This window comes from Brassica oleracea, chromosome C6 (genome assembly GCF_000695525.1).
Source record: "Brassica oleracea var. oleracea cultivar TO1000 chromosome C6, BOL, whole genome shotgun sequence".
NCBI classification, from domain to species: domain Eukaryota; kingdom Viridiplantae; phylum Streptophyta; class Magnoliopsida; order Brassicales; family Brassicaceae; genus Brassica; species Brassica oleracea.
In genome coordinates this window covers 23295390-23311567 of record NC_027753.1, presented here as the reverse complement: position 1 = coordinate 23311567, position 16178 = coordinate 23295390, and the positions used below count along the sequence as shown (strand labels likewise).

At 37.4% G+C, this 16178-nt stretch overlaps 4 protein-coding genes and 1 non-coding gene across 6 annotated transcripts; 1 reads left to right on the top strand and 4 right to left on the bottom strand.

The window, feature by feature from the left end:
* Nucleotides 1-1713: 1713 nt before the first annotated feature.
* On the bottom strand, nucleotides 1714-3469 carry LOC106300808 (delta(8)-fatty-acid desaturase 1). The gene has a single exon (XM_013737040.1). The coding sequence runs from the start codon at nucleotides 3240-3242 to the stop codon at nucleotides 1893-1895; it is 1350 nt and encodes a 449-aa protein (XP_013592494.1). The 5' UTR covers nucleotides 3243-3469; the 3' UTR covers nucleotides 1714-1892.
* A 1147-nt stretch (nucleotides 3470-4616) lies between these two features.
* LOC106300573 (golgin candidate 3-like) lies at nucleotides 4617-8978 on the top strand. Of its 2 annotated transcripts, none has more exons than XM_013736742.1 (15): nucleotides 4617-5004; nucleotides 5098-5196; nucleotides 5298-5420; nucleotides 5726-5839; nucleotides 6047-6155; nucleotides 6234-6298; nucleotides 6402-6569; nucleotides 6701-6814; nucleotides 6927-7052; nucleotides 7225-7521; nucleotides 7601-7666; nucleotides 7751-7953; nucleotides 8047-8101; nucleotides 8183-8368; nucleotides 8471-8978. In XM_013736742.1, exons 1-15 carry the CDS (start codon nucleotides 4810-4812, stop codon nucleotides 8678-8680), a joined length of 2130 nt encoding a protein of 709 aa, XP_013592196.1. In that variant the 5' UTR covers nucleotides 4617-4809; the 3' UTR covers nucleotides 8681-8978. The 2 variants fall into 2 exon arrangements, with proteins under 2 accessions (XP_013592196.1, XP_013592195.1); XM_013736741.1 differs by having other exon boundaries at nucleotides 6924-7052.
* On the bottom strand, nucleotides 8978-10644 carry LOC106300574 (reticulon-like protein B6). Its single transcript, XM_013736743.1, has 5 exons — nucleotides 10398-10644; nucleotides 9891-10071; nucleotides 9664-9805; nucleotides 9423-9492; nucleotides 8978-9319 (listed from the first exon to the last, which is right to left on the bottom strand). The coding sequence occupies exons 1-5, from the start codon at nucleotides 10591-10593 to the stop codon at nucleotides 9153-9155; spliced, it is 756 nt and encodes a 251-aa protein (XP_013592197.1). The 5' UTR covers nucleotides 10594-10644; the 3' UTR covers nucleotides 8978-9152.
* A 295-nt stretch (nucleotides 10645-10939) lies between these two features.
* On the bottom strand, nucleotides 10940-11012 carry TRNAE-CUC. Its single transcript has one exon. It is a non-coding gene; the product is annotated as a tRNA-Glu (tRNA).
* A 106-nt stretch (nucleotides 11013-11118) lies between these two features.
* On the bottom strand, nucleotides 11119-13541 carry LOC106296419 (proline iminopeptidase). The gene is made up of 10 exons (XM_013732554.1): nucleotides 13209-13541; nucleotides 12988-13124; nucleotides 12718-12891; nucleotides 12404-12640; nucleotides 12215-12315; nucleotides 12056-12128; nucleotides 11894-11962; nucleotides 11706-11813; nucleotides 11494-11619; nucleotides 11119-11411 (listed from the first exon to the last, which is right to left on the bottom strand). Exons 1-10 carry the CDS (start codon nucleotides 13510-13512, stop codon nucleotides 11217-11219), a joined length of 1524 nt encoding a protein of 507 aa, XP_013588008.1. The 5' UTR covers nucleotides 13513-13541; the 3' UTR covers nucleotides 11119-11216.
* Nucleotides 13542-16178: the final 2637 nt, after the last annotated feature.

Genomic DNA, 16178 nt, shown 5'->3' with positions numbered 1-16178 from the left:
AACTAAGTATTTAATTAAAAAAACCCCCAAACTAACGTTATTTAATGAATTAAACCCCCAAACTAACGTTATTTAATGAATTAAACTCTATCCGGTCATAATTACCATTACTACCGGTAAATCTTTAGTTTACGGGTTTCTACATTAAGTAAACATAGTTGAGGGGTTTTATCATTAAAAATAAAAAAATAAAATAAAATTCAAAATCTTATACTATTTTCTAAAAATTAGTAACTTAAATTTTCAAAATTAGCATTAATTTTTTTTTTGTAAATATATGAGTTAAATGTGTGTTTTAACATCAACATTATATATGTATAAATTAAAAATGTAAAAACCCAGAAAATATAACAAAAAATATCTAAAGATTTATTATTATGTTTTTATTAGATAAGATATAATGTTTATTACATTTTCTTGTTTTTTACATTTTCAATATTTTAGTAATTTGACTACAGGTTTATCTTTACAAAATTTTCTTGTTTTTTACATTTTTAAAAATTATCTAAAGATTTATTATTACATTTTTATTAGATAAGATATAATTTTTATTACATTTTCTAGGTTTTTACATTTTTAATTTATACATATATAATGTTGATGCTAAAAACACAAAAACTCATATATTTACAAAAAAAATTCAAAATGCTAATTATGAATTTTTTTAACGCTGATTTATTATGATATTACAATTATGAGAAAGATTACATAGACGATCCGACAACCGACAATACTACATGCCTTATAAGGATCTACATCTAACTACATCACCTGAGAATTAAAACCTGGACCTGCTGGTGTAGAAACATTAATGAACTCTTAGTCAAATCATTGGACCAGGGAGGTTTCCACAGTTTTTAAGCTACTAATTTTTAGATAATATTATAAAATTTTAATTTTTTTTAATTTTAAAGGTAAAACCCCTCAACTATGTTTACTTAAAATAGAAACTCCTAAACTAAAGATTTACCAGTAGTAATAGTAATTATGACATGTTAGGGTTTAACTCATTAAATAAAGTTAGTTTAAAGACTTTTTCGTTAAATATTGGAGGTTTTTACTCCAAACAAACTTAGTCGAAGGGTTTTACGTTAAAAATCCTTTAATTTTGTAAATTCATCCTGCGCAACTAGACTATAAGCCAACTTGATTTAAAAATCACAACAAAGCCCATTAGTGAAATAAAATGAAATTCCCCAACTGGATTCCTTTAAGCTCCTTCCCAGCTTGTTTCCGGTGACAAGATACCGTGGATCCTACAGGTTCAAGATTTGATCAAAGGATCTTGGAATTAAAAGTTTGTATTCATGGACTATTCAGAAACTAAAATCTCCCATCTCCTATTTCTCATTCCAAATATTTCAAGACCAACATTCGCTGTATTATTGGGCTTTGTGACAATTAGTGGTCAGAATTTTCCATATTATAACAAATTTGGGCCTTGAAATGGTGGCGCAAAGCTAGTCTATGACAGAAGACACTAGCATATGCTAGATTGACCTATGACAAAAGCAGAATAGCCCACATCCTTGCAACGTTTCATCGTTTCGGACCACGCAGGATATCAAGAATAACACCCACACCGTAATGATGTAAACACGACAAAGACATTGGCAAAAGCAAAAGGCAGAAACAAAAAGTCACAGATACCAAAAAGAGCCAGCCATGTGAATGACAATTACAGAGGTTAGTAGATATAATAAGAACAAAACAAAATTCAAACAAATAATAATACGCTAAGAGTCTCGATAAATCTCGTTACAATTCAATATAACAGCTCTTCCACAGTAACAAAACAAAAATTTAAAAAGATTCAAAAGCAAACATAATGATAATGATTACGATCAAACAAAAAACAAAACAAGAGTTCTTTGTCTGATTCCGAAGTCAACTTAGCCATGAGTATTCAAAGCTTCCCAAACCAAGTTCTTAACCACAGGATTAGCCGCGTCTCTAGCCTGATAAGCAGCTTTCTTCAACGTCCTAATAGTCCACACATTCGCCTCCCACCACGAGAGACTCCTATACGGAAGGTTATGCTTCTTGCAAAGCTCCTGAACCACCGGAGCCACTTTCCGTAGATGACAACGCGGCAGCCTCGGGAACAAGTGGTGCTCGAGCTGAAACTGCAACCCACCGAAGAACCAATCCATATACGAACTACACGAGATGTCCAACGTCCCTGCAGCTTGCTTCTCGAACCAGTCGCCTCCCGTGGGTGGGCCCATGTATACATCAGCAGCGAAATGATTAAGCGTGAATTGAATATGCTGAAGCGCCGTAACACTGAAGCTAGTGAAGACGAAGAAGAATCTCTCAGGCCAAGTCGGTAAGCAGGAAACCAAGAGCGGGAACCAAGTCCAGAACACCAAGATTCCTGCGAAGTTGAGGGCACGATCCGTGACCTCGCGTTTGGAGAAGAGGAGGAGGAGCGTTTGTATAAACAGATTGATTCTCCCGAAGCACATGACCGGGTAGTAAGTGAAGTGCTGGTAGCTGATCAAGAGCCTCGCCAAGGGATCGAAAGCGAGTTTCCTATCGTAGAACCGCGAAGTCATGGAGGTGAAGAACTTGGTGGAGACTGCGAACACAGGGATGTGCTGCAGATCCGGATCGTAATCGAGGCTGTTGCACGCGAGGTGGTGCGCGTTGTGAGTCCATTTCCACCACGCGATCGAGATTCCCGTTAGGCAGTTGCCGGAGAGGAGCTGAGCGAATCTGTTGAACGATTTGTTCGTCATGATGACGTAATGGCCAGAGTCGTGGCCTATGTACGCGCTCTGGATCCAGAGGAGTCCGAGTATCGCGGCGGCGATCTGGTGAGCGAGGATCGAAGTACAGGCCAGAACGCCGTAGAGAACGGCGGCGAACATGGCGGCGACGAAGGCTAAGGTGTAGAGAGTGACGTGGCCTTTGTTTTCGAAGAGGCCGAGTTTGCGAAACTCCGCGGCCATGCGGCGGTAATCACGGGAGACCTCCGAGACTTGGAAGTCTCTGACGTGGTAGCCGGTGAAGAGGTCGTCGAGGTGGTGCCACGCGGTTCCGGGGTGGAACGCGATGAACGCGTCGGTTACGTCTTGGCCGACGAGGTTGAGGATCACCGCGTCGCCTCCGGGGTGGGATTTGATCCAATCGGAGACGTTGTAGACTTTGCCTTGGATCGCGATCCATAGATCTCCGGGTTTGTTGTGGCTTTTGAGATCTTCGTTCGTAATGTACTTTTTCTCGTTCTCTTCCGCCATTGATGACGAATCGAAAGCTCGGGGGATCTGAATCTAGTGGCGATTGGTTTCTCGTTTTCGAGATTCCGATTGATAAAAAGGTTTGAGATTAGAGAGATACACTACTAACCTTTTCTTTACATAGTAATGGGGTCTTGAATCTGAATTTGAATCTGCGTTTTGATATATTTATGTTTTCAAATTAAACGAGTATAGGATCATATAGGTGGCCAAGTGTGCCTACTTGAGTCCTTCTCACGTGCGAGTCTCTTCTTTAAAAGAGGGACCATTTTTAAAATTAATTGTATGTTAAGTTAAATAAATACATAAAAATGAGCAAACTTAGTGCTGTCCCTCGTAGTTATGAAATGCAAGATAGACCATGTGTTATAGCTTTTAGATATTTTTACATTGCAAGTCTATTTATCATTCATTCATTGGTTGGTGTCTGTCAATTTTACGTCAACATTAAATCAAATGATTATTTTGTTATAAATCAAATGAATATATTTAGCATATATATTTTCTGATATGGAAAAGTAATTCTGGAAAATCAAAATTAAAAAAAATATGAATATAGGTTTGCCTTCAATAATAATAATGATTTCATACTATGGCATAATCACTTTATGTTAAGAAAAGATTTCTTAGCGCACTTGCACCGTCCCTGTTGCTCAACTGCTATCCATGACTTGGTCTCATACACACAGCTGTGCTCTTTGAGATCTTTTCCTGAGTTATCGTTAACTCATGAAGATATATATGTTTCCCCTTGTTGAGATCTGAAATAAATTGTATTTTATTTCATCAAAGCAATTATTATTTTTGTTTTCAAGTGTGGTACAGACAAAAAAGTCAGATATACGTACCCTTTGATAATATTTAAATGCATGTCGACAAAATAAAATTTAAATATTATAAATCAAATAGTAAATGGGAGGGAAATTCCTCAACCAGGAAATTAAAGAGAGACTTTTCATGCTAAGGAATGTATAAAGGAGACTGGGCAAGCAAGCAGTGGGAAGATGATTATTCACTTTAACATACAGAATATTCAACTGATGTCACTTTTGTAACTGAAATTCATAAATATAAAATTTAGATTATAAAAGTTTGAAATTGGTACAAAGTCTTATAAATTTTTTTGGGTAGGAAAAATATATTTGAAATGACAACTATTCAGAAGAAGATATCTTGAAAATTTTATCATGTTCAGTGAAATGAAACTAGACCTGTGTACGTAAGGAACGCTAAGGGCATAAAATTGGCATTGCACATGTATATAATTAGACGGTCCATAATTAAGTATTGGGCTTTAGTCTTGAAAGCCCATTAGTAATAACTGCTACGACGAGTCTACTACGAGTGATTTGTTTCAAAACGTAACGAGGAATCTTCAGTTCCAAATCTCTTTCTTCTACGTTTCTCGGAAAATAAATTGTCAATTCGACTGGGGAAAGAAGAAACCTTCATGATTCCATCTTTCAGACGAAGATTTACATTATATAGTGAGGAGTAATCTGCATTTTTCTATAAGGTTTTGAGGTTTAGTAGGTGTGGAAGGAGATAGAGATAGAGAGAAAGAGCAATGTGGAGTTCGATTGAGAATTTGAAGGAGAACTTGAACAAAATCGCGCTCGATGTGCACGAAGACTACTACGAAGAAGATGAAGAGGCTCTTCACAGTTACGGTTTAGCTAATAATGTCGGTGGTCGGAGGAGCTCCAGGTCAGCTTCGAGGTATCAGATCTCCAGTGGAATCGAATCGCCTGCTCATCACGAGGTATCGATTAAGCATCCGAATTTCACTGGAATGGTACTCAAAATCTGAGTACTGAGCGAAATGTAGTTTGTGTAATCTTGTTTAATGGTTTAGATTGAGAGGTATAAGGCAGAGATTAAGAAGCTTCAGGAGTTTGAATCAGATATCAAAGCTTTATCAGTTAATTACGCAGCTCTTTTAAGAGATAAAGAGGTAACCTTGTGGTAGAATTTTACTTCTTTCAAGCCACCTCTTTTTTTTTTTTTTTTTTTTTTTTTTTCTCCTTACACCAAAGAGCCAATGGGTTATTACAGGATAAGATCTCCAGATTGAACCAGGAGAATGGCTTATTGAAACAAAGTCTTACCTCTACTAGTGCTGCCTTGAAAGAGGCCAGAACTAGTATTTTCAGGAAATCAAACAATAATGCTATCAAGGTATAAGACACATGATATGTTTGTTTCATCTCTTTGGTCTCATGAAATGGAAAGCCCTTGTGTTAGGAATAGTTATTTTTCTCAGCGTGTTAGTGGGATTTAGTTTGGTGCAAAACTTTTCTCTAGGTCGAACAAAGTTATCAAAGATTTCAGGAAGCTCGATTTCAGCGTTTCTAGTTATTAGAAAGTTATGTCAACATCATTATCTTGATAAGTTTGTAGGTTCTCTATTTGCGAACTTTGCTTAGGTATGCAATTGTGCATTAAGGTCTTAAACTAATAGATTGGGTTGTAATCTTCTCCAGGGAAACAACGATCAGTCACCTAACAGGCTTCAAAAATCTGTGTCACTTTCAAAAGGTCGAGGCCTTATGTCCAATGGAAAAGGGAAGGACACTGATTCAAAACTAAAGGAAAAGGTAGCATCATCGTTCATTGTGGTGTTGAATTCGTTTGGTTTTTAAGATACATTCATCAGACTTTCCGAATCACGTTCTTTTTGGTAACATCTTGTAATGCATAAGAGGCAGTTTTTAGCAGTGGTGAAAGTGCCTTTTATTTTTTATCTGCGATATTCTCTTTTGGTAAACACTAAATTCTAAGCGTTACTCTGGATGGCGTTTTAGGACCTTGCTGATATGCTAGAAGATAGAACAAAATCACTGGCAGCTGTTCAAGCTAAAGAACTTGCCAAAGAGCGTGAAAAATTCAGAGAATTGCAGCTTTCCCTGCAGGGTATATACTATCATTCGTTGCTTATTGCTTCTTTTCTATCTCTGATATCTAGTATTCTCACTCACCTTAACTCATCAGAGGAGCGGAAACGGAGTGAATCTTTCAAGGAGGAACTCGAGTGTCTGAGGTTAGATAAGAACAAAGTAAGTCTATAAGTTAGAAAAGACTGGCATTTTCTCTATTCATTTAGGAATAAATACTTCTTGCTTAAAAGTTTGTGATTTTCTTTATTCCATCTGTTTGCAGACCTCGTTGGAGATTAGCAAAGTGCATAGTGAACTGGATGCAAAATTACTTGAAATCAATCACTTGCAGATGAAGTTGAATGATCAGCAGAGCCATGCTGTTGGAACTGCCATGGAACATCTAAAAGAAGTTAACAAAGCACTAGAGAAGGAAAACAGCGAGCTTAAGGTTTGTTGTGTTCCAATATTGTTGAATGATTTTGCAAGCAAAAAAAAACTATAGTTCTCTAATTTGTGTATGTCTTGTTTGACTTTTGGAATCTGGAACGAAAATGCTCTGTTTTTTTCATCACTACGTAGTTGAAACGAACTGAGCTAGAAGCTGCTTGGGAAGAAAGCAGGAGGCCGAACAGTAGCAAAGTCTTCCCAGACACCACAGAGGCTCTGACTAGATATCCTAGTAGTTTGGACAAGGTTCTTAATCCAGAAGACACTTGATCATATATATATAAGTTTTGCATTGCGTTCATGAAATGTGGGCCAAGTATCTGTAGTCCCTTACGGTTTTTCCATATTTAACTAGAAGGAAACTGAAAAAGAAGAAATGGAGCAATCCCTGCAGAGGTTGGAAACGGATTTGAAGGACGCACAAAGAGAGAGGGATAAAGCACGGAAAGAACTAAAACGCCTCAAACAACACTTGCTAGAAAAGGTCAGCTATTGTATCATTAGCTTCTAGATCATGTCTTTGCAAATTATCTCTGTTTTCTTGCAACACTCTTAAAATTTGTTATGACTTCATTTCAAACAAAGTTTTCTGGTAGTCTCTTGATATATTTCTGAGAAGATTACGGATTTATGCTTTCTTTTACATAATTTTACAGGAAATGGAAGAGTCTGAGAAAATGGATGAAGATAGCCAATTGATTGAAGAACTCCGCCAGACTAATCAATATCAAAGGTCCCAGATATCACAGTTGGAGAAAACACTTAAGGAGGCAATGTCTAGTCAGGAGGATAACAGGATGAGCAATGACAATCAAATCCGGAACTTAAAAGAAACAATTGATGACTTGAATCAAAAACTTACAAATTGTTTGAGAACAATCGAGTCCAAGAATGTTGAACTTCTAAATCTTCAAACAGCTCTTGGCCAGTACTATGCTGAAATCGAAGCTAAGGTTGGTAGTACTATGAGTAAATTGAAATTCTTACCTTTCCTACACTCAATTTATCAATGAGTTCTTATTCATTTTGTAGGAACATTTTGAACGAGAGCTTGCGGTTGCTAAAGATGAGCTGACGAAGCTTTATGGTCGTTTGAAAGTAGGCATATTACTATCCTTTTCCTTTGTTGCATGTGATCTGCCATATCCATATAGGTCTAATGCTATTCTGATGTTGCTGAAGGATGCAGATGAGCGATTGGAGTCATCAAACAAAGAAAAGGAAGATATCACATCCAAACTGTTGCAAGCTGAGAAGGTTGCGGCTGAATGGAAAAACAGAGTAAGCAAGGTTGAAGAAGACAATGCAAAAGTGCGCCGTGTTCTTGAGCAAAGCATGACGAGGCTAAATAGAATGTCAATGGAGTCGGATAATCTCGTTGATAGGTACATAAATTATCACATCATACAGATTTTTCAATTCTCCTGTCAGAACTACATATTCTGATGCAGCAATGAAACCCAAAATATCTTTGACAGGCGTATCGTTGTTAAGTTACTGGTTACGTACTTCCAGAAGAATCATAGCAAAGAGGTAAACATTGGAATATATTCCAAATTCTATTTTTTACCGGACATTCACATTTACTCTAGATGTTTCATTGCTTTTGCATAGGTGTTGGACCTCATGGTTAGGATGCTGGGATTTTCAGAGGAAGATAAAGAGCGGATTGGAGTGGCACAACAAGGAGGCGGTAAAGGTGTTGTAAGAGGCGTTTTGGGCTTTCCTGGTCGCTTCGTTGGTGGAATATTGGGTGGGAAAACCGCAGGTTCACATGCCAATGCGGCTTCTGATAACCACGTAAAAACCTCTCCATTACACAATAAAGCTCTGATCCAAGTCATGGAACCAATACACAGAGCAAGTTTCACTGAGAGATATTGTTCTTTGGTTTTTTTACAGTCTTTTGCGGATTTATGGGTGGATTTTTTACTGAAAGACGCAGAAGAGCGAGAAAGAAGAGAAGCAGAAGAGGCAGCAGCAGCAGCAACCGAAGCTAAGCAAGATTCGGAGAAGACAAGACAAGACGGTTCTTTGTCTGATTCGGAGTACTCCACGGTGCCTCTTAGATCATCGGACAGTAATCAACGGCTCTCGAGAGTACTTCCGTAAGGTGGTAAATACACATACTTATATATTACACACACTTAAATAGGTGTTTTGAGTATCTGTGGAGTCTTGTGTTGTAATTATGATCTCATAACACAGTAGTCGTTTGTCGTTTGTCCTTTCAGTCCAATTTTGTCTAAGGGAAGTTAATGCTGTTTTTTCTTTTGCTGATGTATAATGAAAGAACCTTCTCTTTTAAAGGTTTCCCAATGTTCAATACTTCTTATTTGGTGCAAGAACTAAGAAATAAACATTTGTATCATATTATCATCTCATCGTTCACATCAAATAGCCCAAAAAAATGAAAGTGCTCTCGCCAGTAAAAGCATCAAATGAGAGAAATGAACACATGTAAAACCAGAGTAACAGTTTCTTTTCGAGTCTTAAAGGTAGAAATATAACGAAACAGAAATGCCCCAATACACAAACCAAAACGTCAAAAAGGTATAGAGATAGTTACTTCATTATAAAGTCTCTAACCCAACTTTGCTTTGAGGGAAGCAAGAGGGATCTTAGAAAGAACTTTCTCATCGAAAACCATGTAATGTTTCTTCAGCTCCTTCAACGTCTTCTCTGCCACTGGATCCACCTTGTCCTCGTGTTTCTCATACAGCATCGGTACTGTATGCAGCACCACAAAACCTGTTTTGTTTTCCCACACGCACACACATAATTTAGACTCAACAATGGGAAAAGTCGAAACCAATATGCAACTTCAAAAAATTTTATTGGTACGGATACTTACATATGTAGACAAGGGTCAAGAAGTTGAACCAGTTGCCAACAACAGATATTATCCACAGCCCAACAACCACCTGAGAATTAGCACACATTGCATAACGACCAAATAAATACAAGGTCTTCACATGTAAACCAATAATAGAAAACGAGGATGTCTAAGTGTAGATTGCAAAAGTTTTTTAACTTAGGCAGCTACTTAACAATTTCTCGATATCTACATCAACTATAGTAGAATATAAACATACCATCAAAAACTTCTTCAAGTCTCTTCCTAACGCAATGCTCCTTAGGATAACGAAGGCCTGGTTCAGCTCGTTTCTCAGTGCAGAAGCAATCAAAAGGAAATGTTCCTCTTTAACATGGACCTCAGGAATTTTAGGAGGAGACCTGGAAATAAAGATTTTTTTTAACATTTTAAGCATAACAAGAACAGAAGCATAAATGTTGTAACTCAGGCAAAAAAGAAGCTTACTTTTTCATAAAGGCATGAGCATTAGACCATAAAAACATGGCTGCGAGGGAGAATATCAAAATGTGACACGCAAGACTCAGCAAATGATACTCAACTAACTCGAACAGAACCCAAATGGCAGTGGCTACACCAAGAACAGCGGCCGAGAGCTTTTTGTCCCTCCACAAGAACACATCTGCGGCTGCACAGAGACAAGTTCAAAATCGAAAACCCAATAAGAAAAGTCCAAATCTTTTATCATACGACATTGTTTGTTTGAAACCAAACCAAAACAACGCTTTAGATACACAGACCAGACCCTATTAATCATTCACATGATAAAACAGTTTCGATCCACAAATGAAAAAAGCATATAACTTGTCTTATTACAAAGCACATTGTTTCAGTTTCCGACAACGCAAACTTGTGTCGGAGATTATTTCATTGTAATCAGAGACTAGATCCTCGTATTGCAGATCAAAGCAGAGGAAATTATAAAAAATAAGGAGATATAGAAGGAGAACGTACGCAAGCCACCACCGAGAACCTTGTGAACAGGCTTCTCCCTCCCAAACAAGCGGTATATCTTCGCCTTCAAAGCCGACGGAGACTCCGGCTTCTCGTGGTCAGAGTCCGACGACGACGATGAATCGTGGATCTTCTCAGCTATCTTCTCCATCAGAGACTCTTCCCCGTGAACAGGTTTCTCCGATTCTTCCGCCATTTTCGATCCAACGCAAAGAGGAGAAAAGGAAGCAAGAGAGAGGTGAGAATAGGTTTATGAGGGGCTATATATATGTACGAGCCTGAGGTTCGGTGTATCCGGACCACGAAGTTACGTTTAACGCCGTTAATCTTTGAACCAGGGAAAAAGATAAAACAGACGTTTACGTTTAGTGCCTTGGTGCGACCTTTTTACTTTCATTAAAGTAACCGACAGGGTCTGAATCAATTCTGTACACGTGTCAACAGTTGGATCAATAAAGCTGAATATCGACGGCTCACTTATTTTCCGACAAAACCGTCGTCGTTTTCTAAAATTTCGGGACTAATTAAAATTAAAAAAGAATCTCCGTTGCCGGGATTCGAACCCGGGTCTCTCGGGTGAGAGCCGAGTATCCTGACCAGCTAGACTACAACGGATTTTGCTTACTCCATGCAGCGTCTTCGATTCAATCTATCTTGCTCTCTTTTGTTCCCTTGTAACTTGCAAAACATCTTCATAGCAGAAAAGTAAAGTGAGTCCAAAAACTCTAAGACTTTCTTATTCATTAATCTTTCTTTCTTTACTCAATCCTCAAATAGAGTACAAAGCAGAAAACAAACATGTCACAAAGCAGAAGATCATCAAAAGAGAGGCTTTTTCCCATTGATCATTCCCAACAAATGATCAAGAATCTGTCTTCCAGCATCACGAAGACCCGAGTGCATATACTCGTTCGTTACCCAAAGCCTAATACCCGAAATCTGAGAAGCTGTTTCCATCACTAGCTTGAAGTTTACGTACATGTCTTCATAGTATACAGCCGCAGCAACAGGCACCTACATAAAAGAAAATAATGTGAAAACAAGAGGAAACTGTTTGATCAATAAGAAACAAATTATGAAGACTCTTGAAACAGACCTTGTTGGTTTTTAATGTAGCAGGATCGTATAATGGAGGCCAGTCCTCTTTCTTGGCCAAGAGATCTGCGGCAGCTTTGAATGGTTTCAACGCATGAATCTCATCAAACATCCATGGAAATATCATCTGAAAAAAATCAATCCAGATTCTTATTTAGCTAGGCAATGTGAGTGAGTGCCGAGAATTTAATAAAACTATTACAAACTAGTCACCTCTCCAGTGAAGAGTACATTTTGGCCTTCTTTGGCTGCTCTAATTGCATCGAATTTGCACTCAACTTTTTCTCGTAATTTATGAGCAGACCATCTTGATGAAGCACCCTGAGAAACTTTCCAATTAATGAACTTTCAAAGGAACTGAGTAAAACAGGAAAGAAGATGAGGAATTGAGGAGACTATACCTCGCAGTATATAGCCTCGTGGAGAAGGGCGTAGAGTGGGTTTGTATCAAAAGAATGCCAAGTCTCGAACTGCAAAACAGATCCTCCAAGCATATAATCAGACTCTATTGATTCCACCGCCAAAAACAGATAGTACTCTGAGAATAACAGCAATTATCTTACAGTGTTTAAGAAGAAGTGACTAATGCGCTTAGGTGATCCAGGAACTAAAATAGGATCCCATACTCTCTCCAACCTATGATCAAGCAAGAAAGGCAACGTTTAATACAGAACAAGTCGAATGATTGTTAAAAAAAAATACTAACAAAGCTGAACTCTTACATGTAATGCAGGCGCTCAAAACCAGTACTTGATCCTAAACCAGAAAGACCAAGAGTCTGAAGACCATGGGGGGTGAGGATGCCTCCTGATGGAAGAGGTACCTAAAGACAAAGAACTCAAAACACAAGTGATTAAACTAAAACTAAACTGGTCAGTGAAATTGGAGGAATGTTTTGACTCCTTCCTCACCCCTCCGCCTTCAGATTCAGCCAAGTAATTCACAAGTTCACGAACAATCTCAACGTCTTCAGGGAACCTCTTGTAGTACTTCTCGTTCTGACGAACAACTTGCTCAAAACCAGCGTCATACACATCATCCGCTGTGCATGATTTGCCAATCGGTGGGATTCCTCCGGTTATCAGCACTTGTTTCAGTCCTTGAGGCGCAAAGCTCAGATAAGTCAACGCACAGAAGCCACCAAAACTCTGCAGAAACACCAAATCCACAAGTAAAAGTATGAAACAAGATTGACTAAAAAGACAAGACAGAGACAAATTATTACCTGACCCAAAATAGTCCAAGGATCAGCATTAGGAACAAGACGAACTCTAATAAACTCAGCATCATTGACTATATTATCAGCTCGGAAGTGAGCCAAGTAATCAGCTAAATCACTAGCTGATTTGAACTGAAGCATAGAGGAAGACGTCAAAGGAGTTGACAAGCCTGTTCCTCTCTGCACAAGACCAAACACACGCTAAAGCTGAGTACAACACAAAACACTAAGACTACAAGTCTCCAAAGTCAGAGAAGAGTAATTAAAGTATGGTACTTGATCGAGTAAGATGACGCGAAACTCTTCACAAGCTCGTTGTATCCATCCACCAGCTTCGCTAGGTCTTGGACCTTCGAATCCAGGACCGCCCTGTAAGTACAATAGATACGGCAACGACTGCTCCTCTTTCCCAACTAGCACAAAAAAAAAAAGAGAAAACATTTCAATCTCACCATCATTGAAAGGTTTAAAAAGATTTGATCTTTAAAAGCTTTAACCGGCGACGATTTCTCGAGCGAAGACGGTGATTCTGGGAGAAGGTTTGGAGTAATCGAGAGGGACTGAGAAGCGATGGTTACGCAACCGGAGCTCCGGCACGGAAAACCACTTCTCTGTTACGTGCTCCGGCGTGGAGACGGGTCCTGATCCAGCCATGGAAGTGATTACTCGATGAGATCTCCGGCGAAGGTGGAAACTGATTAGACCAAAGGATTTTGATGGAGAGAGTATGAAAGGAGTCAACTTTGGAATCGTTATCCTCCTCCTAGGAATCGGAGTCAGCAGCGCGTGAATGGCCAACATCTTCTTTTTTTTTTTTTTTTTTTTTTTTTTTTTTTGGTAAAAAGAAATGATTTTTATCCAACAAAAAGGTCTTTTACAGTTTTAATTTAGTTTGGGTTCATTGGCACTAGAGACATCATTGAGGAAGGACCCTGAAAAGGGATGTTGCACTTAAAAAAAAAAACATGAAGGTGAGCTAAAGTGAAGATGATCAATACGTGGAAAGGATGGCTATGCTTTTGATATTAGAGTGATAGATTATCTTTTTTGATGTAAATATTAAGATTTATATCATTTTCTTCTGAAAAATACTACTTTTCTAAAATTAAAATATATTTATACGCGAACGCTTACAAAATGGAATTCATAAAAGAAGTAAAAGAAAAAAAGATAAAGACAGCAAATCTGGACTGTAATAGAACAAAATTACAATTCAAGGAGAGAATTGTGGAACCTGATCGTGGGTCGTGGCGGTTGTAACGAGAGTAAACGGTCTCTGATGTGATAATCGATAGACTTGCGGAGAATGCCCGGTGTGGAAGATACTATCGTACGTGAACTAACGAGCATTACACTCTTTCCAAAAGGTTGAAATTGATGATTATCGAAAAAGTTTGATTATCATCGTTTATGACGTCTGAGGAGGCGTTCATCTTTGAAAAATCCAATTGATTACATACCGGAACTGAAGACATGGTTTTTTTTTTGAACTGAACTGAAGACATGGTTGAGGATGCATATACGAAATGTTATATTTTCACAAATCTGCATCGAGAAGTGGCATTGGAAAAACAGATGCTCATGTATCTCTTGACCGTCCGAGCAAAAGAGACAAGTTGTTGGGATATTAATACCCTATCGATGCTTGCAAGCAATCACGAGTTGGTAGCCTTGTTTGTACAGCTAGCTAGGTCGTAAAAGCACATCCAGGAACATGTTCTTACACCATACAACTTTATACCATAAAACATTAGGAGAACGATCCTCATAAAAATCAAAAGGAACCAATATACAACAGAAAAATGTACATTTGCTAAAAACAACTTAAATATTCAAGTCAAACTTAAAAGTGTACCCCAATTTCAGTCAAATGCAAAACCAACCTAAAGGGACAGTGAAAATACTATTTAACCCTTATGACCAAACAAAAAAACAGAAATATATTTTACGTTTTTATCCTTCGGAAGTCTACACGTAATAAAAGAAGTCTACATATATATAGACTTCCTACGAAGTCTACTTTATAGACCTATTTTGGAGTCTACACTCTAATTTGATCTAATAATTTAATTTTGAAAATGTATAAAAATAATTATTGTGATATTTTTAACTAATCATCAATATAATGGATAATATGAAGTAAATAAATTAAAATTTCATATAATTGAACAATTTTGAAGAATATATACTAATTTGGTTATCATGTGTTAGACAATGTTCATAGTTTAGAAACAAAAGGTTCTAACATGTTATGTCTTATTAGATTTCTAAGGGTTAGATTTTAGATTGAGATTTTTTTTGTTTTATTACTTAAATTTATATATTAATGATTAGTAGTTTATATTTTGTATATTTGGATATTTGAACCAATAATTGAGATTTTTTTTATTACCAAGCAAACATTTAGGGTTTGTGATTTGTGGTTTAGGGTTTAGTAGACTTACAATAAAGTCTACTTCACTATAGACGGCTTTTTCAGTCTACTTTACTCGGTATTACAAAAAAAAATATTTTAAAATTAAATTTTGTTATTTAAGATAAAAATATGTCATTTTATATTTTAACTATTAAAATAAAGAAATAAATTTAATAAATTATATATTAAAATTAATAAAACAATAACTTATTAAAGGAATGAAGAAAAAAATCATAAAAAGGTTACATATTATATTTTAAATAATAAAGATAAGAAAAATAAAATTCTAGTAGACTTATAAATATGTCTACCAAACCGTAAATATTTTAACCTAACCAGATTTTAACCAAAATAATTTAACTTAACCAAAATTAAACCATAAAAGTTTAACCTAACCGGATGTAGTACCCAACATATAAATACATTTTATTTTGTGAAATTTGGTAAAAACACAAAACCTAGCGCCGTTGCGGCTCTCTCTTCCTTCTTCTCCCACTCGCCGTCCTCTCCGAATCACCATCACCACCGTCCTTGTTCATCTCTCAGCCATCTCCACCTCGTCACTACCGTTCCTATACTCCTGTTGTAATATCTCTTTCTTTCCCTCTCTCTCTCTCTCTCTCTCTCTCTATTTGCTCGGGTATTTCCTTACAATCCAATGTAAGCACCTCTTGTCCGATTACTTTTCAGCAAGAGTCTCGGGAGTGAGGACAGTGGTGAGCCGGAGATGAGTAGCGGCGGTGAGGAGACAGAGCTTAACTTCGACTTCCATGGAGTTCTTCCGTGTGTTCGAACTCGAGGGATGAGATTGAGTTGGATTCAAAGGTAAGTCTCTTACCCTCTTTCTGAGATTCAGTTTCATTTCTGATTCATTGTAATTGATTATGGAGGAAACGAAGACGCGGTGCGACGGAGGGTGGGGTCGTGTCCATGAGCTTGAAGTGTCCTGAGTGAATATAGCTGCTGAACCACATTTTCCAAAACTGTAAAAACTTCTTCTTCGTGTAACATGATTAAATACCTTCTATTCTATAGTTTTCTACTGTCTTTT